This window comes from Candoia aspera, chromosome 2 (assembly GCF_035149785.1).
Source record: "Candoia aspera isolate rCanAsp1 chromosome 2, rCanAsp1.hap2, whole genome shotgun sequence".
Taxonomy (NCBI): Eukaryota; Metazoa; Chordata; class Lepidosauria; order Squamata; family Boidae; genus Candoia; species Candoia aspera.
In genome coordinates this window covers 86,343,278-86,369,496 of record NC_086154.1, presented here as the reverse complement: position 1 = coordinate 86,369,496, position 26,219 = coordinate 86,343,278, and the positions used below count along the sequence as shown (strand labels likewise).

Below are 26,219 nucleotides of genomic sequence, written 5' to 3'. Positions count from 1 at the left end.
TTAAAAGCTGTTGACAATTTGAGATAGTTTGGTAAAAGCTACATTTGTTTTTTAGGCAAATAAAGTATAATGTGCAGAAATAATATAGATGCTGTGATTGGCACTTATGCAATTATTGGGTGTGATGAATTGGTATTTAGAGCAGGTATAGGTACTGCTGTCTGTCAGATGCCTTGGATATCAATGTCTGTCAATCCTAGCTGACATGTCCAAATCTCAAAGAAATGTTATGGTACTAACTACCTGAAAGACACCATGTTGTCTTTGTTTAGAGCAGCAGCTCAGCTTTTCCTATCTTTACTCCCAACAATCATTCTATCAAAAAACTGGATCCTGCCAAGGTTGAAACACAAAGCCATTATTTCTGAGAAGTCAGTATGTGTTTATGTGGATTCTGTTGCTATATTTAACAGTTAAAAATAAGTTTTAATTTCAACAAAAGCAGAGTTTAATCCATATATTTGCGTTGATGTAAAATTAAAAGTAGAGATACAGTACTATATAGTGGGGATGGCAGAGGAAGAGGAAAAAGGAAGATGGGGCAAAACCATGGCTAGTTGGAGGCTGGAATTTTAGGAAGGTATCAGTGGAAAGAGAAATAAATACAAAGTACTGTATTGTTTTTTTTACATAGTAGCTGTACCATTCATAGTATGCAAAACAAAACAAAACAAGCTACAGTAATAATAAAGAAAGCAACTGCATTTGAATATTAGCCTAATTTGGTTAATATGTTCATGCATAGTATGCCTCACACAAGCAGTGATGTGCATATATTCCTGAATGGGTAGATTTCCTGGAAATAGACCAGCACTGAGCTTGCAGAGAATGGAAAAAATCCTGAGATGAAGAAAGAGGGTTATTCAGTTCAGGAGAGAGTGAGAATATGGGCCTTTACTCCCTGCTCTCTAGAGTGAAAATGAAGGCAAGCCAAGCTGCTGTTACTGTGGAAGAAAGGAAGCAAACAGGGCTGGGAGATGGGATGCTGCTGATCTTTCCATTCTAGTACTGAGAAAAGGGGAACCTACAGTGCCTTCTCTAAGACACATTTATGTGGGATGGGGAAGAGAAGTATCAGAAGTTGTTTCCACCACTCAAAAGGGATTCAGGCTTCAGATCTGTTTGGCCACACATTTTCTGTTAGGTGTTTCTTTCAGGTAAGAACTGGAGAAAATGGGCATCCCCCCACCCCATAAACAAGGAATCTCAGTTAATAGTTCTTGAAATAGAGCTAATTGCTATCAAGGTTCTTAACCATACAGGTATCTTAGGAATTTAGTGTGAAATGTTCATTATATTTTAGTTGTGCTTTTGATATTTGGCCATTGCAACCTTTGAGAATTTCTTATAATTTATAGGTACACATTTTTGAAGAAAGTATCCAAAATAGATATAGGGAAGTAACCTGTATGTTTATTAATTAAAGTGCATTGGGCAAACCAAACTATAAATACCGTTTCCCAGATATTATAATGTATTTATGGTTATGCCTTTGTTAAAGTAATACCAGTGAACTGAATGAAAGCTTTATTGCTTGTGAGTTTTACAGAGATCACAATCTAAACTTCAAAAACATTTTAAACCCCTTAAGATAGTATTGGCACAGCAAATAAAGGTACCAGAGTTAACATCTATGAGCACCTTGTTACATAATATATTCACAAAATTCTTCACGGTTGACATATGAGGGCCATCAAGAATTCTGAAGTTTACCTAGAAACAAATATTGATAGATTGTGGCAAGTACAGGGAAGCATGACCATCTTGCTCAGTTTATCTTAGCTTTCTTATAATAGCTGTTGTCTTTAGGGATTAGAGAGGATGGAATAGCATTGAGAGCTAAACAAGAACTAAATAAATAGACATAAACAGTGGATGGATGGAATTAGACGTCTGGAGCACTCCCGCCTCCCACCCGTCCCTTTATATTGCCTCACTTCAGACAGGCAAAGACTGTGTACAGAGAAATGGACTGCAGTTCCTTTTCCTGTGCAAAGAAAGATAATGGTTAAACCAAAAAAAAAAAAAAGGTTAAAAGCATGCTTAAATTAAGGTTAGCTCCTGGTGACTTCATGAGTACACCCATGCAGCTTTCTTGGCAACGGTACATACTTTTTTTCTTTTAGTGTGTCTTTAGCACTGATACTCCTTGGTAATCTTCCATCTGAGTCTTCCTAATCCTTCTTAGCTTTCATGGCCAAAGTCAGCCAGGTGCTACATCAAACTAACTGGGCAGATTGAGGTATGCCTTTATGTCTGAAGAAATAAAGAGCCTATCTTTGTGTATTCAGAGAAGCCTAGGATGGTTTCTGTCAGCCGTTGGGGCTTTGGACTTGGTGAGGACCATGAGGAAGGGACTCTGTCCCTGACATTTTGTCAGGCCCGCAACTAGGGTCTCTGTCACTCGGGCAAACATGGATTCCGTGCCCATTTTGGCGCCCCCCCAGTATTCATTTTGGCACCTCCCCAGCACGGCGCCCAGGGCACATGCCCCGCTTGCCCCCCCACAGTTGCGGCCCTGCATTTTGTCCACAAAGAAGTTGTCCCAGGAGTCAATCTGGCCTCTAGAGGAATTTCAGAAATAAATTCAATATTTAAGTAGCAATACAGTGGATATCAATATTAAGTAATCAGTTCAAGACTGAAACTATTACCATGTAACTAATGGTAATTGTTTTATGTGAATTGCAGTGGTTTTTTTTTTTTAATCTTATACCCCACTTGGGATGAAAAGTTAAATAATCTTACGCTTGTAACACTGACATCCTAAATGGCATTTAATACTGATAGAATTTTTACTTTTTTCTTTTTATTTTCAGTACATCTAAGCTTTTTAAATAATAGAATGTTAATAATTTTAATCATATTATGTGAACATTACTGCATCGAAATCTGCATTGAAATAATACAATGTATCAAGATTTATACAGTACAATGGAAGGGAAAAAATAAATTTAACACATGGCTCGTTCTGATATGGTGATTATTGCACACAGCCCCATTTATTTGAGAGAAACATTGATGGTATCACTACCAATTTTGTCCTGTGGCAGTTCCTAAAATTAAGGAAACCACACTTCTTTCTTTTAGATGAGAGGTAGAAGAAATATTCAAGGGGAATAATCTTATAATAAGCTGTAGTCTTTACTGTTTCAGGGTTTATTGGGTTCCTGGAAACTGGATGTGAATGATAGTAGTGGTGGTAGTGGTAATAGTAATATCCTAGAAAATGCCTCTAAAATATCCACTACTCTGTGTTGATCCTACTGATGAATTTTGTGATCAGCATGGCTACTACTAATCAGCTGTATATTAATGATTGATGGAAGCAGAGGAACATACTCTAATTGTTATTCTAAGAACTACATGAAATATGGAATACTGTTGATTTTTTGCATATTGTTCTAGACCTAGCTTTAAAGACAGTAAATTTTGTGAACTGTTTCAAACCCTCCTAGTCTGTAATCATGGTAACCAAATGGTAATAGCCCACAGACTTGAAGGGTTGGGAAAATAAAATTAAGGGCTTGACAGGAAGCATAGGACTCAGTTCTGATCTCATTTTTAATGAGAAGTGCTAGAACTGCACCATAAGTTCTTGTGGTTGATTTTCTTATACTGTATTTTAAAAAGTCTGCATGTTCTACTTTTTCTGTATGAGCTTGTTTTTCAAATATATATGTTCAGTGGATTAATCAAAGATTGGAGAAAACAAAAAAAAATACTTACATGGAATGTCTAGCAATGCAGCTGAAATTCTTGGGAATAATAAGCAAAAGAAAGAAAGAAAGAAACCTCATTAGTGAAGTATGCAGAGGAAAGTGCTCAACCTAGGCTGTATCTATATGGTAGCTTTTAAAAAGCAATAGGGCCTCCACTTTAATACTCATATGATATATGGCCTAGTATTTTTAGTATGATCAACTCAGAATGCTAGAAACTGGCTGATCTTGGTAGACAAATTTCAATCAGGATCATCTATATAGATCATATAAACAACTTCAAATATTCTGTGTACTGTAAACAAGCCAGTTTTCTTGTTTTTTTCTTTTATACTATATGGTCTACTTCGTTAAATACTGCAGTTTTCAAATAGTTGTCCACAAACCATTGTCAATTGTTCAAATTTTATTTTTGTTTATCATCTTTCTGAATGTGGTTACTTATTTGTCTTGAGCAGCTGTCATTTTCAGTACGGGTATTTATATCTACAAGAGTGCAGAGTCTTTCTCTGGAAACTTGATTGCATTTCCTTTATGAGATATTTGACTTTCAAAGATTGAGCTTGACAGGGAGAGATCTGCTTCATCTCCTCCAAATTCAACATATTTGAGGTGACAATTTGAACATTATCATGATGATAAACCAACCCAGGGTTTCTTGTTTCTCTGGAGCAAAGTTACATTGTATTGTGGCTTTGAAATCAGTTGCATGTAAGGAATGTAAGGAAAACTTGGATTAATTTGAGGAAGATAGGGGCAGAGTAAAAATATAAGAAGAGATATCAAGGGAAACATAAGATACAGTACTAGGCAAGATAGGTTATAGTTTCTACCAATAACTTATCTTGCCTAGCATCCGATGGTTCCCTTGATGGCCACTTATAGTCCTCCAGAAGACCATCAGACAAGATGATATACATGTCATGTTTTCCCCTTCCAATTGATGTTAGGTGCTATACTGCCTCAGAAAATGACTTTTCCCCCCTAATTATCCTTGCTAACAATTGCTGAGAGACAAATACAATAAGATTATATGTCATGTTCTTTTAAAGTTACCTGAGCTAATAGCCAGACCCATATCATGTGGTAGTGAGTTGATATTTCCACTAATTTGCCCAATACAACCCCAGTATCCATTAGTGTATCGATGCATTTGGGATTAGGCTTTCAGCTCTAGAAGTCTTTGACACTGACAAGCAGGGTGTGATGGTATGTGGGAATGACTTTGGGACATAGGAGGAAGACACACAGCCTGGGCATCAGTCCACTGAGAGACAGCTTAGTCCCCAGGTAGAGGAAAAGCATGGGAAGTGTTTCAGAAGGGGCCCTCCCTAGTTTTCAGGAGACTAAAAAGAGAGCAGGGGAGAAATACTTTCAGTCTTGTAAGATTCTGTTTAATGTAACCTTACAATAAAAAAATAGTGCTGATGCTCCTGGTTGTGCTTCTTGTCTGGAGTACCTTGAACAGCTAACACAACCAAGCTAAAGTTATAAAGTATCTCTGAAATGACAAGATATCCAGATTAATGCTGCAGAATAACAGACTATTAACATTCCCTTTTAGATTAAATTAAATATATACCTGGTGGTTGCTTTGTCTTTCTTTTTTCATTTATGTGGAATAGAACATTTATAGGGTAGCAAAGATGGGGAGATTAGACTGTTGGGGTAGACTTGGTTAATATATCATCCATGCCACATCACCTTCGTTGTATTAAACTATTAAGACAAGATATAGATATAGATATAGATATAGATATAGATATAGATATAGATATAGATATAGTTATAGATATGGGAGCCAGTTTGGTATAGTGGTTAGAAATCAGGAGACTCTGAGTTCTAGGCCTGCCTTAGGCCTGAAAGCCAGCTGGGTGACTTTGGGCCAGTCATTCTCTCTCAGCCCAACCCACCTCACAGGGTTGCTGTTGTAGAGAAAATAGGAGGAGGCAGGCATATTAGGTATGCTCGCTGCCTTTTGATGATTCATTAAATGACATGGTATCTTCCTTGAAGCATCCAGCAACATACTGATATGCCTGTGCTTAGTTCTCTCTGAGCTTCTCTCTGCTGCAAAGAGAAGATCTGCTTTGATTGTGGCATTACAATGAAGTTTGTGAGAACTCCAGAGTATCTTGGGCTTTACCAGCTTTTGTCTTTGAAACTATAAAATGCTGACTAGAAGGACAGCTAGATGATATCAAGTGCTATGTATAGCAAGCTATAGCATGCTCTGCCACATCCTGCATGAGTAAGAAGATTGTTAACAGTATTACAATATGTACCTATTGCTGTAGCTCTTAATATAAAGCCATTCAGGCTTTAATTCTGCTAAAAGATTTTTATAAGTAAACTTTGGAGCATAGGGCTTGGCTTAACACCTTGGTTAATGCTATGACTGACTCTTTACTCTTTGTGATGCTTTCAGTTGCTATGAAAATAACGTTCTCAAACCCCAAATCTGTGTTTGAAGACTGCATGATCAGATCAAATTGATCTCCTAGAATTGGGCTACTATACATTAATGTGCAAACTACACTGTAAAAAGGAAATTACATTGAGTAATTGGATATTATTTGGTCAGATTTCCAAAAAAAAAAAAAAAGCTAATGGTGTACCAATCAGAGGCAAAAGAATACATTTTTCAATATCTTAGGCTATTAATATCCCATTCATTGAACTTCTGCTTAATATGGTTTCTTAATTAAAGTAGCTGCTGTAAGTGACTTATAACTGCCTCTGTCAAATAAGAAACAATAATTAAAATTTTACTAGACAACCTGTGACCCATTGGGTCATCGTTTCTGAGATATTTCCTTACCAGATTCCTCAGTACCTTCAACAGTGGCAGAGCTTTTCATGTGTTGGAAAAGTTCTTAAAAATTCAGGGAGAGATATATCTGCCTTGAAAGTAGCCAGTGTTGAACTGTATAGGCCAGTCAAACAGCAGGAGTTGACCTCAGGAAATGTTTTATGATATTTTGTATTATGTCATAAAATGTTTTATAAAATTGGTCAAATTTCATTTCCACAGGAGTCATGGGTCCCAGATTTTGGGTGCATTCTGTACGTTAGCTAATTTGAGGTACCTTGTTTCAAAAATTCTTGCCCTACAACACCCCGTTTCACCCAGTTGAAGGTTATGAAGTATCAATCAGACATGAGAGTTTTAGTAATATGTAGAAGATAGATAATGGAGTGTAATATTTGTGATCAGAAACCTAATGGTGTTATATGATTTCTACTATTGGAGGCAGTATAAATTGTCAGGTTTTTTTTTTGCTTGATTAGAGTATTGATTACAGGTAACCAATTGTTTGAAATTAAAAATTATCTTGAATACCTGTACTACCCTTGAATACTGTTTTAAAGACATTTCTCATCTTAGAAAATGAGATACACCAAGAACGTTGAACAATAGAGTGAAAGTTCAAAATAATTTAGACTAGAAATTACTGGTTTTGAGTATTTTATAAAAGTTGAAGATACTAGTTGCAGTGATACTCTTAATATGACAAAATCTTTGTTTTGGAAATGTTACCCTGTCCTGAAGTAATCTGTGAAAGGTAATAGTGAACAGAGAAAGAAAAATATAGCATACTCTAAATAAGTTGTGAAGTGTAAAAGATGGATAGTATAGTGTCTCGAAACTAGACTGGGGAAGTGATCTTGGAGCAGTGTGTGTTTTTCAAGAGCTTCAGAGACTGAAGAAATAGCCTGATAGAAAAATGGACATCTTGATTATACTTGTTAGAAATTGAGATGATGTACTTTCTTCTCAGACCCAATCTTAGTTTATCATTATAGTAGCATAACATGTATTGTGCATAATTGAGCAAACAAAATTTTCCTGGTTGATTTTGGAATCTTAAAGTCTGTCAGTTCTAGTCCCGCCTTAGGCATGAAAGCCGGCTGGGTGACCTTGGGCCTGTCACTCTCTCTCAGCCCAACTCACCTCACAAGGTTGTTGTTGTGGGGAAAATAGGAGGAAGGAGGAGTATCTGGTATGTTCGCTGCCTTGAGTTATTTATAAAAATAATAAACGTGGGATTTTAAAAAAATCACACTTTTGAATACTGTAAAATTAAAAATAGACTTTGTATTGAACATGGAGTTGTCATTTGTTGTACTCAAAAACCTAAGCATATCTTGGGTTTAGCCAGTGAAGAAAATATAATAAAGTGAAAGTTGATAGAAGAAATCTTTGTCATTGTAAATGAAAAAGGATTTTCATTATCTTGACTTAGCAACAGGAATTGGATTCAAAGAACAACTTTAGTTTTGCTCACCAAAGAAGTTTTTTAGTTGTTTGTCTCAGACAGTAGTTTTTCATCTGATGGTGATTTCTTCTGAACCAGTTGTAAAAGTAATTTGATATGGCACTGTACTATACCATTTTAAAGAAAACGTGATTGAAAAATCCTACTTTTTATATTCAAGCCCAGGAAAATAAAATTGTACAGTTGGAAGATGCCAGTTAGGGCAATGAATCCAACTTCCAGAACAGATACAGAAAATTATCTTTGCTGCCATTTAGTGGCTTTCTGGATTTTTGCAGTCTAGTTTTGGTAGCTCTAACATTATTTATATCTTAATCACCTAGTAATAAGATACTCAAAGACAAGATCAAGTCAAGCATCACACCAGGCAAGTTGAGATCTACATTCCAAAAGTAGAAAGGACTAAAACCTATTTTAAGAGGGAATTTCATGAATTTTAAGGGGTAAGAGAGTACTGTAAGCATCGGTAAATACCTATTACCTATTAAATACCCCTCTAGAAAATTCTTGTTCAGCCTTCTATAAGCTGGTGATCCCAAATGGAAGGATCTGTGAGAAGTCAGAGGGTAAGAGGAGTCAGTTGCTCTGTTACATAAAGGCATTGCTACATATATAGTAACATGCCTGAACTCTTAGATCTGCCCAAATACTTGGCCTGATTTTGAAAATATTTTTACCACAGTCTCTTAAGACCCATTCTCATTTAATGATTCAATCAAATAATTGGTAAATGGTAATATCTTTAATGCTGCTACCTTTCAATTTTGATTTTAAAATATTAGAATTTCCCCATAGTGCAGTTCATTTCATCCTACATAGAACCAGACCTTCACATCTGTCAATAGAATTAGCAAAATCATGACTGCTGTGAGCATAACAATCTTTAAAAAGCGTTTCAAAACAATAATCAAATAGCTGAAGCCCCACCATAACAAATGTATTGAATTTCATACTCATTAGTGTATGCTATCAGATTTTTAATTTATAGAAATCCAAACAAGTAGTATTCTTACAGTATGATGTGTACACATACACACAAACCAGTAACTTAACTTACACATCCACTAATATTTATGCTTTTGTGCAAATCCATTATGAATGTGACTTTTTAAATTTGCCTATATCCTAATATAGGGGAGAAGATGGATTGTTCACACCCTAAATTCTCACTTGTTTCCAGAATTACTAAACAGTTTCCCTTTCCCAGATCTGATTTCAAATATATTTGAATTAATATAGAATGAATATAATCATAGTATATACTTAGATTCATGCCACTCCTGGCTGATGAAGGCAGCTTGGGAGGGGACATGTGGTTGGGTCCAGATGATGGTAAATACATCCTTGAGAGAGGGGGTGTTTCTGGCAGCCTTTAAGGAGGCACTAGTGTGCTTCCTCCTCAAGAAACCATTGCTGGACCCTAGTGTACTGGACAATTTTTGTCCAGTCACCCACCTCCACTTTTTGGGGAAGGTGGTTGAGAAAGTGGTAGCGTTGCAGCTCCAGAGGATGCTGGATGAAACGGATTATCTAGACCCCTTTCAGTCAGGTTTCAGGCATGGTAATGGGATGGAAATGGCAGTGGTCTCACTTATGGATGACCTCTGGTGAGAGTGGGATGGAGGCAGTGCATCCATCCTGGCTCTTATTGACCTCTCAGCGGCTTTCGATACCATCAACCATGGTATCCTTTTGGGTCAGCGCAGGGAGTTGAGAGTGGGTGGCGTGGTTCTACACTGGTTCACCTCCTTCCTCCAGGGCCGGTCCCAATTGGTGTTAATAGGGAGTGAAAGATCCAACCTGCAGCCCCTTCTTTGGGGGGTGCCATAGGGCTCGGTACTCTCTCCACTCCTTTTTAACATCTACATGAAACCTCTGGGTGAGGTCATCCATCACCACAGGATGAGGTATCATCAATATGCTGATGATACTCAATTATATATCTCCATCCTGGGTAAAGTAAGTGATGCCGTGACCACAATCTCCAGGTGCCTGGGGGCTGTGGGGGCCTGGATGGGGAACAACAGACTTCGACTGAACCCTGGTAAGATGTAGTGGCTGTGGATTAATGGCACCTTGGGATCTGGGAAATTGTCATCTTTAGTTCTGGATGGGGTTGCAGTGCCCCAGAAAAACCCGGTGTGTAACTTGGGGGTCCTCCTGGGCTCACGGCTCCTGCTTGAAGAGCAGGTGGCAGTCATGGCCAGAAGGGCCTTTGCTCAACTTCATGTTGTGCGCCAGTTATGCCCTTTCCTGGACCGAGAGGCCCTTCGAATGGTCACTCATGCCCTGGTCATCTCCCATATAGACTACTGTAACGCACTGTACATGGGGCTACCCTTGAAGAATATCTGGAAGCTACAACTGGGCCAGAATGCAGCCACGCAGGCAATCTTGGGTGCTCCAGGGTTTGCACATGTAACACCTTTGCTGCATGAGCTGCACTGGGTTCCAGTTTGCTTCCAGGTCCAATTCAAGGTGTTGGTTATTACCTTTAAAACGCTACCTGGCATAGGACCAGCTTACCTGAGGGACCGTCTCATCCCTATTCCATCGATCCGTCCCACCCGGTCATGTAGGGAGGTCACGTTATGGACCCCATCCATAAAAGAATTCCATCTGGCGGGGTCCCGGAAGCATGCCTTTCCTGCAGTAGCTCCTGCCCTTTGGAACATTCTTTCCCCGGAGGTGAGACAGTCCCCCTTGCTCCTGGACTTCTGTAAAAAACTAAAAATCTGGTTTTGCCAGCAGGCCTGGAATGGGGAATAGCTACTCCTGGGGATGGCTAGCGCCCTAGAATGACCTTAGAAGGGCCCGTTATACTCACAGACTGATAGAGAAGTCTCAGCCATCTAGATTCTATTCTATTTTTATTCTTACTGTATTTATAATTATTCTGAGTTTTAATTCTGTTTTTATTGTAAACTGCCCAGAGTCCCTCCTTTGGGGGGGAGATGGGCGGTGATAAAATTTGATAAATAAATAAATAAATATAGTAATTATATAATTATAATTACATATTATATGTTGTTGTTGTTTATTCGTTTAGTCTCTTCTGACTCTTCGTGACTTCATGGACCAGCCCACGCCAGAGCTTCCTGTCAGTCATCAACACCCCCAGCTCCCCCAGGGACGAGTCCATCACCTCTAGAATATCATCCATCCACCTTGCCCTTGGTCGGCCCCTCTTCCTTTTGCCCTCCACTCTCCCTAGCATCAGCATCTTCTCCAGGGTGTCCTGTCTTCTCATTATGTGGCCAAAGTATTTCAGTTTTGCCTTTAATATCGTTCCCTCAAGTGAGCAGTCTGGCTTTATTTCCTGGAGTATGGACTGGTTTGATCTTCTTGCAGTCCAAGGCACTCTCAGAATTTTCCTCCAACACCACAGTTCATAAGCATCTATCTTCCTTCTCTCAGCCTTCCTTATGGTCCAGCTCTCGCAGCCATATGTTACTATGGGGAACACCATTGCTTTAACTATGCGGACCTTTGTTGTCAGTGTGATGTTTCTGCTCTTAACTATTTTATCGAGATTTGTCATTGCTCTTCTCCCAAGGATTAAGCGTCTTCTGATTTCCTGACTGCAGTCAGCATCTGCAGTAATCTTCGCACCTAGAAATACAAAGTCTTTCACTGCCTCTACATTTTCTCCCTCTATTTGCCAGTTATCAATCAAGCTGGTTGCCATAATCTTGGTTTTTTTGAGGTTTAGCTGCAAGCCAGCTTTTGCACTTTCTTCTTTCACCTTCATCATAAGGCTCCTCAGTTCCTCTTCGCTTTCAGCCATCAAAGTGGTATCATCTGCATATCTGAGATTGTTAATGCTTCTTCCAGCGATTTTAACTCCAGCCTTGGATTCCTCAAGCCCAGCATATTGCATGATGTGTTCTGCGTACAAGTTGAATAGGTAGGGTGAGAGTATACAGCCCTGCCGTACTCCTTTCTCAATCTTAAACCAGTCCGTTGTTCCGTGGTCTGTTCTTACTGTTGCTACTTGGTCGTTATACAGATTCTTCAGGAGGCATACAAGATGACTTGGTATCCCCATACCACTGAGAACTTGCCACAATTTGTTATGGTCCACACAGTCAAAGGCTTTAGAATAGTCAATAGAACAGAAATAGATGTTTTTCTGAAACTCCCTGGCTTTTTCCATTATCCAGCAGATATTGGTAATTTGGTCCCTAGCTCCTCTGCCTTTTCTAAACCCAGCTTGTACATCTAGCAATTCTTGCTCCATGAATTGCTGAAGTCTGCCTTGCAGGATCTTGAGCATTACCTTACTGGCATGTGAAATGAGTGCCACTGTTCAATAGTTTGAACATTCTTTAATGTTCCCCTTTTTTGGTATGGGGATATAAGTTGATTTTTTCCAGTCTGATGGCCATTCTTGTGTTTTCCAAATTTGCTGGCATATAGCATGCATTACCTTGACACCATCATCTTGCAAGATTTTGAACAGTTCAGCTGGGATGCCGTCGTCTCCTGCTGCCTTGTTATTAGCAATGCTTCTTAAGGCCCATTCAACCTCACTCTTCAGGATGTCTGGCTCTAGCTCACTGACCACACCGTCAAAGCTATCCCCGATATTGTTATCCTTCCTATACAGGTCTTCTGTATATTCTTGCCACCTTTTCTTGATCTCTTCTTCTTCTGTTAGGTCCTTGCCATCTTTGTTTTTGATCATACCCGTTTTTGCCTAGAATTTACCTCCAATGTTTCTAATTTTCTGGAAGAGGTCTCTTGTCCTTCCTATTCTATTGTCTTCTTCCACTTCCACGCATTGCTTGTTTAAAAATAATTCCTTATCTCTTCTGGCTGACCTCTGGAATTTTGCATTTAATTGGTCATATCTCCCCCTATCACTGTTGCCTTTTGCTTTCCTTCTTTCTTGGGCTACTTCTAGTGTCTCAGCAGGCAGCCATTTTGCCTTCTTGGTTTTCTCTTTCTTTGGGATGTATTTTGTTGCCGCCTCCTGAACAATGTTGCGAACTTCTGTCCATAGTTCTTCCAGGACCCTATCTACTAAGTCTAGTCCCTTAAATCTATTCTTCACCTCCACTGCATATTCCTTAGGAATATTAGTGAGCTCATATCTAGCTGATCTGTGGGTCTTCCCTAATCTCTTTAGTCTGATCCTAAATTGTGCAAGAAGAAGTTCGTGATCTGAACTACAGTCAGCTCCAGGTCTTGTTTTTACCGACTGTACAGATGTCCGCCGCCTTTGGCTGCAAAGGATGTAGTCAATCTGATTTCGGTGTTGTCCATCTGGTGAAGTCCATGTATAAAGCCGTCTCTTAGGTTGTTGGAACATATTATATACTATAATTAATATATAATATATAATTATATAGTTTATAATTATATTGTATATAACTAGTAACTAGCTGGTGACTGTGTAGTGACTAGTTGTTGACTGATGACAGAGGAGCCCAGCTCTTGCTTGTACTGTATGGCTGTATCATTTTGTTAATTTTTGTGGTTATTTTTTCTTGATGACTGACCCAGTTTGCGACCTCAGTACTGGATTGCTTGCCTGGGAGTATTTGAAGGAAAATGGGAAAAGCTTTTGCCTCCTTTTTTACATTATCGTCTGAGAACCCTATAGTTCCTAATTTTTGAGATTTGAACTTTCTGTACAACATTGGAGGGGTAATGATTTAAAAAGTAAACAATTATTACATTTACATGCAAGTTTACTACTAAGACAAGTTTTTCCTGAAATTTCTGTAATGAAGTTTGAAGACTTTTTTTTTATGGTACATTTTTTAGGCAATTGAAAAGATTGAAATCAATCATCCACCGGAGTTTTTTTTTTCCCTTGGTGTGGTGGGCTATCATTTGGTTTAATTATAAAAATACAAATATGCATTTTTGTTATGTAAAACGAACAGGTGCCTCTTTTCTGCAATACCTTTTAACCTGTCAAATATTCTCCTTGGAAATGCCAATTCTCATGTTAGGATGGATCAGTGTTTCCCATCAAAATGAATGTTGATGTGTTTAGTCATTGTTGTGTTTAGTTACTGATACATTCCATTCCATTTTTTTAAAAAGGTAATTTCACATTTTGCTTTTAAATTGTACCCAGTGATTTTGCAGGGAACTACTTCCTAAAAAATGTGACATCTGAAGAATAACCATGTTCTAACCTGTGTATTGGTCTGGGAGGTTTGAATAGGCCTAGCACCAAATATCAGCACATTTGGACAGTTTATTTCCATTTGTGCTTACCATGAAAACAACAAATCTACTTGTTGACCATTCTGCAAGGTACATCTATCTTGCTTTCCATTTACAGCCTCTGAATTTTTGCCTTCAGGAATTGTAGTGAAGCTAAACAATCAGTTTAGGAAAACAACAAAGATCCTTTTGCTTGGCACTACCCTACAAGTGGCCGAGAACTCTCTCCACAAGAAATGACGATTTTTTTTCAGTAGTTTTCTGTGATCATCTGAAAGTCTCTCCAGCTTTGTTTTCTAATCTATGATCTGAGTTTTCTTTAAATGAATGTATGGATTGGAAGACAGTCTGGGAGAAGGTTCATTACAGTATTCTTTCTTAATTAAACTGATAAGCAGTTGATAAAGGTACTATATTCTTTTAATAATATTCTGTTATTTGGGCGTAAAGAGTCAGAGAACCAAAAATTAGAATGTTAATGTAAACTCAGCTATCCCTTCCTTCTAAGCTAAATGTCAGATTTAGAAATGCTGGGTTTATTGGCATTCCAAAGTTATAAATACCCGTAAGGTCTTGGTATAAAAATGTTTAATTTGTTTTGAAGTAGGCATGAAGTAACTAAACCATATTAAAAAGGCATTAGTTTATGAAATTGTAGCGTAAGCTGCTTATTGATAAAACTGTATATTGAACATTCCATCTAAAATTTGGATTTGCAGAGTTAGCAACAATTAAATCAGTTATTCAAGCATGCAAAAACTATATAAATATTTCACAAGGGATTTATATGAACTGTTCTACTTATGTACAAATATATAAGTGCATTGCTAACAATAAGAGAAGCTTGACAGTGGAGTCAATTGACAAGGCAGGTAAAAGACTGTCCTTCACTGAATATGTTCAGAAGTTAGACAGCCATCTATCTAATATACTTTCATTTGGATTCCTGCCCAGAACAAGTTGTTGGATTCAATGGTCAAAATATCAATTCTTCTAAAAGAATTCATGGAAAGTTTCCAGTTTTATAAAAAAAAAATCAAATTGGGTTTTTGAAAAATCCCTTACTGAAAAGTTAAAATAACAAATATGATTACCATAGTCACTACAGTAACTAGTAATATTGAGATTTCTCAGTTGGTCCAGCATTTTGCTATGTGCTAAATTTTTGATGGAAGCAGTCTGTGCTAGAAACATTCTGAGCTCAGTGGGGTGATCATTCCACAGATTAGGTGCCACACAGGATGATGCTTTTCACTAAATCAATATTAAATAAGATTCACTTAAGTTCTGGTACAAATACAAGTTAAAATTAATTTTTAACACAATTTAGTATTATCTTGTTTCTCACTGTGAAAGAAATCCTCAAAGAACATTTTCTAACATCTGATCAAGATAGCAGTGAACAGTAGTGATCAAAAGTTACTTGGGAATGTGGGGAAAAAAGTTAAAACTATTATTAGTATATTTTTAAATTTTGATCCTCTTAAGTCCAAGGACTGATCTAATACTGTAGCAGATCTTTAAAAACTCAGTGTTATTATCTTGGTATTATAATACCAAGGATTGAATTGCTGTTCAGCTAAATTCCCTCCCCAAATTCTACAGGAATGTAGAATTCCAATCCATGGCCAGCTCAATTAGAACTGTGTCTTAGTTGATGAGATCACTGAGTATGGATTATTACCTAAACTCTTTGCCTAGTTAACAACTTGCTGTATACTACGAGCAGATAAGTTAATTTGCCCCCCACCTCCTGACTGATATCAATGGGGATAACTTCTCTCTCTAAAAGCCCCACCTATTGAGCTCTGCCCTGTTCTTAGCATTGCTATTGGGGGAGTGATTGTTACTACCTTTTTCAGTAGAAACAGAAAGGAAGTATCTTTTTCCATGCACAAAAGGAGAGGAGCAATTGCTTCCTTTATCCTCCATCATTCTTCCTGCACAAAGAAAAGGACAGGTGTATAGTTAGTCTTCTGAGGAGGGGCTTCTGCCTGGCCTCCATAAGTCAAATATAGAAGTCTTGGCCTGCAATCAATAGAGAATAAAGTTTAAGAAATTTTGTGTTCTAAATGCTTGAAGTAAAAATGCATGTACCAATAGCTTTCTTTTAAAAATATTCCTGATATTACACAATGACTGTTTCTCTTGTTGCCAGAATAATAGACTGCTAGGCTTGCTTCACATATACCAATATACATGTAGGGTAGAAGAAATGTAAATGATTAATGTGTATACGGAATTAGTAGCTAAAACTGCTCATCTATTTAACTAGTTTTGAAATTTACTAAGTGTCTTCATATCTGTCTGTTTTCCTTAGCAACCTGAATGTAGAGCCAATTTATTTTATACAAAGAAAGTTACAGCAATGAGGAAAAGTAGTATTCAATTAAATGTAGTAATCCATTCAAGATGTTCAATAAGAATACTTGAAAACTGAATTGCAGAATCTGATTGCCTGAGAAGAACATACAAACCCAATGTATTGATCAAAGAATCTGAGGTTTTTAATAGCACCTGTTCATTAAGTTGATATGCATGTAGCAATCTATGGAGAGGAAGATTCAAAATGTGCAACTATAGCAACATGTAATGTAAAGAGTAAATTTGAATCCATTATGTGCTGTGTGCTCTTTACTCTTATTTATATTATTATTGTAATTTTATACTGTATATTTTATGATTGTTGTTTTAATTGATTGTTATAAACCACCCAGAGTCCCCCGATGGGAGGAGATGGGCGGGGACAAATTGGATAAATAAATAAATAAGAGAGAGAGAGAGAATGAGAGAAATTATAAGTTTGATCAGACCAAAAAAGAGGAAAAAAAGCTTGACTTCTAATATGGTTATGAAATTCAGATGTTAATCTTGCAGATATTTCCTTTTTAAACATAATCATCTTCAGTTCTTATGATGACATTAAATATCATTGATACTCTCAGAAGAGATTAGACAGAAAATATATTAGCCATTTTTGAGAGAGACTTCATAGAAGCATAGCCAATTTGGTGTCATTAAGACATCAGGCTAGAAACCAGGAGACTGTGAGTTCTAGTCCCACCTTAGGCACAAAGCCAGCTGGGTGACCTTGGGCCAGTCACTCTCTCTCAGCTCTAGGAAGGAGCCAAGGGCAAACTACTTCTGAAAAACTTTGCCAAGAAAACTTCATGGACTTGTCCAGGCAGTCGCCAGGAGTCAAGACTGACTTGAAGGCACCAAAAAAAAAAAAGTGTTGTAAAATTTCTTGGGGGTCTTCTAGTCTAGTTCAGGAAATTCTTCCTGATTTCATATTTCCTTCTGAAAAACTTTTACCCATTGGTTTTTATTCTACTCTTGGATGCTATGGAGAATAAACCCACACCCTTTTCCTGTGACAGCCCTTCAGGTATTGGAAGACTGCTATTACAGTATGTTTCCCTTAGGCTTCTTTTCTTTAGGAAAAATATAGCCAATTTTTTAAACCGTTCTATATAGGACTTAGCCTCCAAGTCCCTTATCATTGTTGTTGCTATTGTCTGTACTCTTTCTGGTTCCTCAGCATCCTTTTTGTACTGCAGTGGTCAGAATTGGAGATAGTATTCCAGTGCTGCATAGAGTGGTACTGTCACTTCTTGTGATCTCCTCTACTGATGCAGCCCAAGATTGCTTTGGCTCTTTTGGCAGCTGCACATTCTGCTGGTTCATGCTTAATCTGTTGTCTACCAGGATGCCCAGATCCTTCTCACAAGTGTTATTGTTGAGCAGGTACTGTCTATTTTGTATCTGTGCATCAAATGCCTTACTGAATTCTAAGCATTCTACGTCCACAGCATTCCTTTGGTCTACTAATCTAGTCCCTCCCTCCCACCGCCCACCGATTTGTCTGGCATGACCTATTTTTAACAAATCCAATCTGGCTTCTAGTAATCACTTTGTTTGTTTCTAAGGGCTTGCAAACCCACTGCTTGATGGTCTTTTCTAGGATTTTCCCAAGTACTGATGTTAAGATGATTGGTCTGTGTTTCCTGTGCAAACTTTTTTTCCTTTGCAAAGATTGGAATAACTTTAGCTCTTCTCCACGCTTCTGGCACTTCCCCTGTATTCCAGAAGGTCTGAAAGGTAACAGTCAGTGGTTCTGAGATACCATCTATCAGTTCCTTCAGCGTCCTGGAATGCTGGGATGCTAAGTTCAGAAAAAATAACGAATTGATCCAGGAAAGTGTAAATGTAACTCTGCTCATGCAGCCTGTTTTGTGTTTCATGCTGCTTCAACCTGGTTTTGTGTCTCTTCTGCTTCAGCCGGGCTGGGATGGAGCATGGGGGTAGCTACAGTGGAACAGGAATTCAACACAGTTTGGAAGAGGTCTGCTTGTATTTACATGTGATCGCTTTGGATCTGAGTCATTGTATTCTTAGAGTGCAATCATATGCATGCTTATCTCGGAGGGTAATGAGTCTTCCTTTTGAGTAGACATGTATATGGATTTCCTCTTACTGTACTGTCAAAGAGCAGTGGATGGAGATTCTTACTATAGAAAACCATTTTCTAACCTATTTTGCAAAAATATTTGTTAGTGTTCCAACTAAAAGAAAAAGGCCAAAGATCTTTTCTAGAGAATTGAGAAAAAAACAGAAATAAATTTTAGGATGCTCTTTTTAAAAACTTGCAGAACTGTAATATTTGCTAAATCAACAGAGAACCCTTTGTTCCTCTAATTAAATGAATAGGCATGTTGTTTATGAAATGAGTCACATGCTAAATAAGATATATTTATTTCACTGAAACTTGCCAGCACTGGTATAAAGGATAATTTTGCCCAAATGAAGCTGCATATCAAATAGATATGCTTGTTGGTAATAGATACAGTATATATGTATGTATGTATGTGCATATGTGTATACTGTATATGTGTATGTGTGTGTGTGCATATTTGTGAAGTTTTGTGCAAATTTAAAAGATGAAACAAGTCATTTGATAAAACACACACACACGCACACACTCTGTGTATGTGTGTATGTATGTGTGTGTGCATGTGTGTATGTATGTATGTGTGTATGTATGTATGTGTGTGTGTGTGTGTGCGCGCGCGCGTATGGCAGCCTTGCAATATAAAATTTAAATTGAATTTTATTAAGTTATTTGTATTATTCACTGTAGCTTCTGTATCACAGCTAATTAAGGGCTTGTGTGAGTCAAATGTTAAAAACAGCAAAATACATAAAACTGAGGTGCCCAATAAATTAATCCATTTATTTGTTACCTTTCACTTCTGCTTTACCTGATAAATTCATGGTAAGCTGTGTAGCCTATATAGTTGTTTTAAAGAATTGGTGTATTTAGTAAAATGCCTCAGCTATTTTAAAATAGGAGCTTGCCCACTGATTTATATTCATTGTTTTTCCCATTCTTTATATGGGCTTTATCAATATCTGTTCACAAGTTCCATTGTTTTCCGTGGTGCTATAGTATAGAACATACAGAACATGACTGAAAGAGAAGCTGCCTTCTCTAGAAGAGATGAGGTCTATTATATTAAACAAATCCTTTTTGGTGGCTTCTTTTCTACACTAAAAAAATAACTCCTCATATGTAATTTTCTTTTTCTCTTCCATTTCTGATAATAAAAACAATGGGATTGTCAAAAAGTATTTTCCAATGGGCAATAAGCAAGTGTATGTATGAGTGTGAGGTCCGAATGTTATTGCTGTTATTTAAAGTTAGAGCAAATACTTTATAGTTTTGGTCCTTGGTGTGGTGCCAAAGTACTTGCAAGATTTCCTATCCCACCCAAATTTTTACTTTTTTTAAAACATTCTTTGAATTTTAAAAAATAGAAAGTTGGCATGCTTCAAAGCAAAATATACACTTCCAGCCTCATAGTTAGTGGTCAAGAATACTTTTGAGCCACAGATAGGCTCCATCCATTAGCTATATTGGAAAATAAAAATAATGGACGGCTGCAGCCCCAAGACTGGTTTAGAAAATGTAAAAAAGCATGAGAAGAAATAAGTGTTGTGTGGGTGAAGGTGGCAGAGCATTCAGGTCAATGCTGGCTTTGTAACTGGCAATCTTATCTGCGATAGCCATTTTGCAAAGCTTTCCATAGCAGTTATTCTGCAAGAGCCTCCACAACATGTTTTCAAATATTCAAACGTGTGCTCTAGCCTAAAAGAAATTGGAACCCTTCCCATTTCTTAAGGCAGTGCTTTATTTGTATTACAATAACAGATTGATGAGAAAAGAATAGTGGTGGTAGCATGTAACTCATTGCTAGAGTTAACATTCATTAATTTTATTACTTATTCATTTATTTATTTATCAAATTTATATGGCCGCTCATCTCACAATAAAGTAATTCTGGGTGGCGTACAACACTTAATTAAAAAATGAATAAATATATAAAAACATTCATTCTTAAAAACTATAAAAAAGCACAGCAACAAGAGAGGATTATATTAGCTGCAGTAAGGGAGCTGTCGCAAGATCTCCCCAGTCCCCTGGGACCCCCAGGCCAGAAGGCATAGCCAGGTCTTGAGGGACCTGCAGAAGGTTAAGAGGGATGGAACTAACCTCACTTCTGGGGGGAGAAGATTCCATAAGGCAGGCATCACAGCAGACAAGTTCCATCTCCTGGGACCCACCAAGTGTACTTCCCTGATGGAAGGGACCCACAGCATGACTTCTCTGCCAGATCTGATGGAAAGGGCAGATACAATTGGGTAAAAGGCAGTCCCTCGGGTAATCTGACCCCATGCGGTGAAGGGATTTAAAGGTTAAAACCAACACTTTGAATTGGACCTGGAAGCAAACTGGCAACCAATGCAGCTTGCAGAGCAGTGGTGTAACATGTGCCATTCTAGGGGCACACATAACTGCCCATGCCACTTCATTTTGCACCAGCTGAAGCTTCTGGATACTCTTCAAGGGTAGCCCCATGTAGAGTGCTTTACCGAAATCCAATCAGAGGTGACTAGGGCATGACTGGCAGTGAGCAGAGCCCCCTGATCTAGGAATGGGTGTAACTGGTGCACAACACGAAGCTGTGCAAAGGCCCTCCTAGCCACGATTGCCACCTGATCTTCGAGGAGTGGTGAGTCCAGGAGGACCCCCAGATTGCACATCAGGTCTGTATGGGGCTGTGCCACCCCACCCAGCACTAAAGATGGCATAGTCCTAGAACCAGAAGGCCCCCAAACTCAGAGCCACTCAGTCTTGCCAGGGTTCAGTTGAAGCCTATTGTTCCCCATCCAGACCCTCACAGCCTCCAGGATAAGATGTTCACAGCATTGCTTAATTTGCCTGGGGCAAAAATGTATAATTGGGTATCATCAGTGTACTGATGATACTTCACCCTATGGTGACAGATGAGCTCACCCAGCAGCCTCGTGTAGATGTTAAAAAGGAGATGAGAGAGCACTGAACCCTGTGGCACCCCACATAGTAGGGGCCGAGGGCGGGACCTCTCCTTCCCAGTCATCACTGACTGGAATCTGTCATGAGTAAGGATGGCGAGCAGGGGGCTCCCATCCAGACTGTCAAGCGCATGCGTAGCACTGATGAATTGTTCAGCCGTTCAAAGAGACACAGATCGGGACCGCCTTAACCCTTGGGGGTTATATGTCTGGGTTTTTCCCACGCTTCTTCAGTTTGTTAGGATTCCTGTTAAGTACTAGCAATAAATATTAGAGACCAGTTCATTGTCTCAGTGTGTTTCCTGGTTGTTAGGACAGAATCAACCCCAAAGAAAGGAGGTGAACCAGCACAACACCATGCCACCCACTCCCAATTCTTTGAGTCTATCCAGAAGGATACCATGGCCAATGTCACCAAAAGCTGCTGAGAGGTCAAGTAGGGCAAGAATGGATGCACAGCCCCCATCCTGCCCACTCCAGACATCATCCAAAAGCACGGCCAATGCCGTTTCTGTTCCATATCCAGATCTGAATCCTGACAGAAAAGGATCCAGATAATCTACTTCATCCAAGGTCCTCTGAAGCTGTTGTGCCACCACCTTCTTAACCACCTTCTCCAAAAAGATACTGGATGAAAATTGTCCAGTATAGTGGGATCTAGCGATGGCTTCTTGAGAAGGGGGAGAACCATTGAAAGTTGCTATTCATTTTGCTATTTGGTAATGAGAGAAAAGCGTTTCAGTTGCTTGGTTCAACATTCTACTTTATTTAAGCACCTTTGTCCTCCTTCAAATAGGCTCCTCTTGCAAAAACTTTATTGAACCATTACAGCATCTCTTGTATTGTCTGCTACATTGCATTTGCTCATCTATGTTAGTTATCAATTAAATTCTTCTGTGTTCTGTTGTTAATTGCTACTCAAACTGTAAGTCCTGCTAACTTTTCCTTCTATATAATATGTAATTGTTTACTACAGGGTAAACTGGCTATTATCATAATGGTTAGCATGTCCTGTAGAAAAAAAATATATTAATCTTTAAACTATATTTCAGCTAATACCTGAAGTTATCTACTTATCATAGGTAGTTCAATGTCATTTGAATGGCCTCCCTGTTCCAATTTTGATTCTAAATTAGGTTTCTTATTTATATCCAACCTTTTTAGTTTCTTGTCTATGTTCGTATGTGTTTGCAGATGACATTTTTCTTTGGAAATAATACTGTAACTACCTTGGTTTACATTTATGGATGTGCTTATGTGGTACTGTCTGGCTTTTTCTAGGGGATCAATGGATTGTTCTTTGAAAAAGTGGATTTTATAAAAAGATTTTTCAGTGTTAAGACACCATGGCAGGATATGTATTTGTATGTGTGTGTTTGTGTGTGTACACATAAACACACACATACACACACGCATAATATATGTGCATGGTCTATCAGAAAGTTTCTCCTGACATTCAACTGGAATCCATGATTATGTCCTGCATTCTGGAGTGAATGGAGAACAGGAATTTGAAGAGTGCTGTCATATCCTTCATCAGTATTTTTTTTTATTTTGCCAATGCTAATCATTCTTAACTCCTTTAATCTCTCTTCATAGGGCTTCATTTCTAGTCATCTGATTATGCTTGTTGCTTTTCTCTGAACATTTTAAAGTGTGATCCCCAGAACTGTATATAGCTGTGATCATTTTTGTCCAGGCATTATATTTTTTCCTGTAAGATTTTAGAATCTAGCTATATCTACTTCTTGCATGATGAAAAGTATTTTTAATATAATCTGAATGATGGCACTTTTCTTGATTAACAAAATCCCAAAGAGGGAAATGCTTCAGTAAAGAAGACAGATATTCAAAAACATCTTGTGAAGTTTCATGAACTTCCTTTCAATAGTACACAAGAGTATTTGAACCTACCAAGTAACTGAAACTTAAATCTATACTTGAATTGGAAAAGCCTGAAACTTTTGGAATATTTCTAATAGGAATACCATGTTCACCCTAACCCCAGAAATGCTTTGAAACATTGCTTCTAGCATGGTATAGATGATATAAATATAGGCAGTGTAGATGTTAACTGTATCAGTAAGTAGAAAAATAGATCAGAATGATGTTTAATGCTTTAGAAGTGTAGGGGTTTTTCTTTTTTTGACAAATCTGGATTCAGGAGGTTTGGGAATCTGTGGCAGCAAAACCTCCTGCAAATCTCTCTCAGATTTTTGGGTGTGGTTACTGTCACAATGTTTTTATGGCACACAAGTGACAGAACAGTCTGGCAGTTTAACATCACTGATGTGGGCCTCAGTAGGAATTGCAGCTATGTTGACCAGCCTGTTAGTGCACCAAACAAGGAAAGTTGTATTGTACATTTAGTTTTGTTACTCAGTCACAGACCACAAGCAGGACTTTATGGCTTTTTAGGCAGAGAACACCCTGAAGACACTTGAGGCTCCATAAGCACAGACAAGGCAACCTACTATAGCTATGCTTTTACTTCAAGAATTACAGAACCACTCTAGCCTTCCTGCATCTATAAACAATGAAGTGCTTGATGTTAAGCAGAAATAATTGTCAAGACCCACTTTCCAAAAGGTCTATACTGAGATTTAAACTTCTATCAGCTAAACAGTTAACAGTTCTCCCTAGTTCCACTTCTCTGAACAAGCTACTAATTTTGTTTTATCAGGCTCTGACTCTTTCTGAAGGGTATTCTAATTTGTCTAAAGACTGTGAGAGATGAAAGATGGAGAGAACTGCTGCCAAGATCTGTAATGTGGGGGACAATAAATACATTTGAGCTGGGCACATTAAAAAGAAAGTCAGATGCTTTAGAAGAAAAACTTTCTCTTCCTCTTCCTCTCAGAGTTAATGCAAGTGATTCTTAAATAGTGGTTTAGGATCTCTTTTGGATAGCTTGATACTCTTATTAAGGACATTATGATGCATGGGACTACGTTAGTGTTTTGTTTTTGTTTTTGTTTTTTTATCCGCCTTTATTATTTTTATAAATAACTCAAGGCAGGGAACATACCTAATACTCCTTCCTCCTCCTAATTTCCCCACAACAGCAACCCTGTGAGGTGAGTTGGGCTGAGAGAGTGTGACTGGCCCAAAGTCACTCCGCCGGCTTTCATGCCTGAAGTGGGATTGGAACTCTCAGTCCCCCGGTTTCTAGCCCTGTGCCTTAACCACTAGACCAAACTGGCTCTCTTTGGTTCTTGACCATTCTGGAATTTTTTTTTTAACCCTGTTGGTGAATTTCATAAATTAAGGAGAACTAGTCCTAATTGTTGCTTTGTGCATGACATATCAATTGATGCTTGGAGGAATGTAACCAGGTTGTAAGGTTTTTTTTTTCTTTTCTGATTGATATAATTAGGATGTGGCTGTGAGCAAGAGATGTAAGCTAAAATAGGGGTGAGAAACATAAGATTTAGGGCTGTAAGTGGCCCCTAACTTCTTTTGAGAGCACCCTCCCCAGGCATGTCAGACCTTAGTTTTCAAAAATCAGCCGTGTTGTTTCCTGCCATGCTGGGAAACCCAAGAACAGTGGGAACCTTAAAAGTAAGCTTAACGTAGTTAACAGGTAAAACTGAACACTTTCCACATGCCCCTTTCCCCATTTTAGAAACTTCTGGCTCTGATCACGTGCATAAATAAGATTGCTATGACTACTCTGTATTATTGCCCCAGCTACTTTCTCCCAAATGTTTCATGCAGTTGCTAGCTAAAAAAATTTCTCCACCTCTGACCTCAAGCATCGATACTATTTTTACTCAGGCAAAGCTAAAGAACAATCAAGTACTGTAGAAGGCATCCCAGTGTTGTCCATAGAAAGCAATCCATTGTAATGTTTGTTTTCTAGTCTACAGAGCATTTTAGTTATTTAGCCCAATGGCTAACATTCTTTAAAACCAGTTTGCTAGAGGGTGGGATAAATGTGTTAATGTTTCATATACATTAACATTCTTAACTGTGGATTCATGGCAATCACATAATCAGTTGCTTCCCTTGTAAATCTTAATTGAAGATATCGGCCCACTGAAAACAAAATAATTGTTAGGAAACTGATAGACTGATCGAAATCTAAGGTTGCAACCTCTTAGAAACATGAGAGCAACCTTCATTGCTAATAAAGTTGCAATCCACTGGATGCCCTAGTAAGCACAAAGTAGCTAAAGGTAGCATTTTCAAAATTAGATCTCTTTGTTAGCTGTTCTGATGTGTGTGAGATAGAAGTTATTTTATGTGGTCTGCACTGCACTAATGCTTGAGAACCACTAAGGCTGTATGGAGGTGAAATAGTGTATCTCTCTCTATATATATTTAATTTTTATTTAACAATGTTTGAAAGGCTGTTTTTCTTCTCATTTGACATGCAGCAAGGACATATGGGAGAAGGCGAGGTAACAACATTCCTCTTTAATTTTCTGATGTTTAAAATGTCTTATAGCATCACTAACGCACCAGCTACTTCTGAAAGGAAGATCAGAAGAAGTTTTTAAAGGGGCTGAGGGGCTGGGGCAGGCTTCTTCAATGTGCATGCTGTGGTAACTTTGCTTACTGAAAGTAGCATATCCCAGAGTAAGACAGTCAAGGCAGAATTAACATAATATATTAAATCACAGAGTGAGTGGGTATC

At 38.2% G+C, this 26,219-nt stretch overlaps 1 protein-coding gene across 2 annotated transcripts in view; it reads left to right on the top strand.

Moving 5' to 3' along the window:
• The window catches only part of CPEB4 (cytoplasmic polyadenylation element binding protein 4), a 63,391-nt gene that overhangs the window by 22,464 nt on the left and 14,708 nt on the right, over positions 1–26,219 (top strand). The window contains exon 4 of one of the 2 annotated variants that reach the window (XM_063292383.1): positions 25,960–25,983. The exons of the other annotated variant lie outside the window; for it this stretch is intronic. Coding sequence (XP_063148453.1) covers positions 25,960–25,983 — 24 coding nt within the window. The remainder of the gene's footprint in view (positions 1–25,959; positions 25,984–26,219) is intronic. 2 annotated transcript variants of the gene reach the window in all.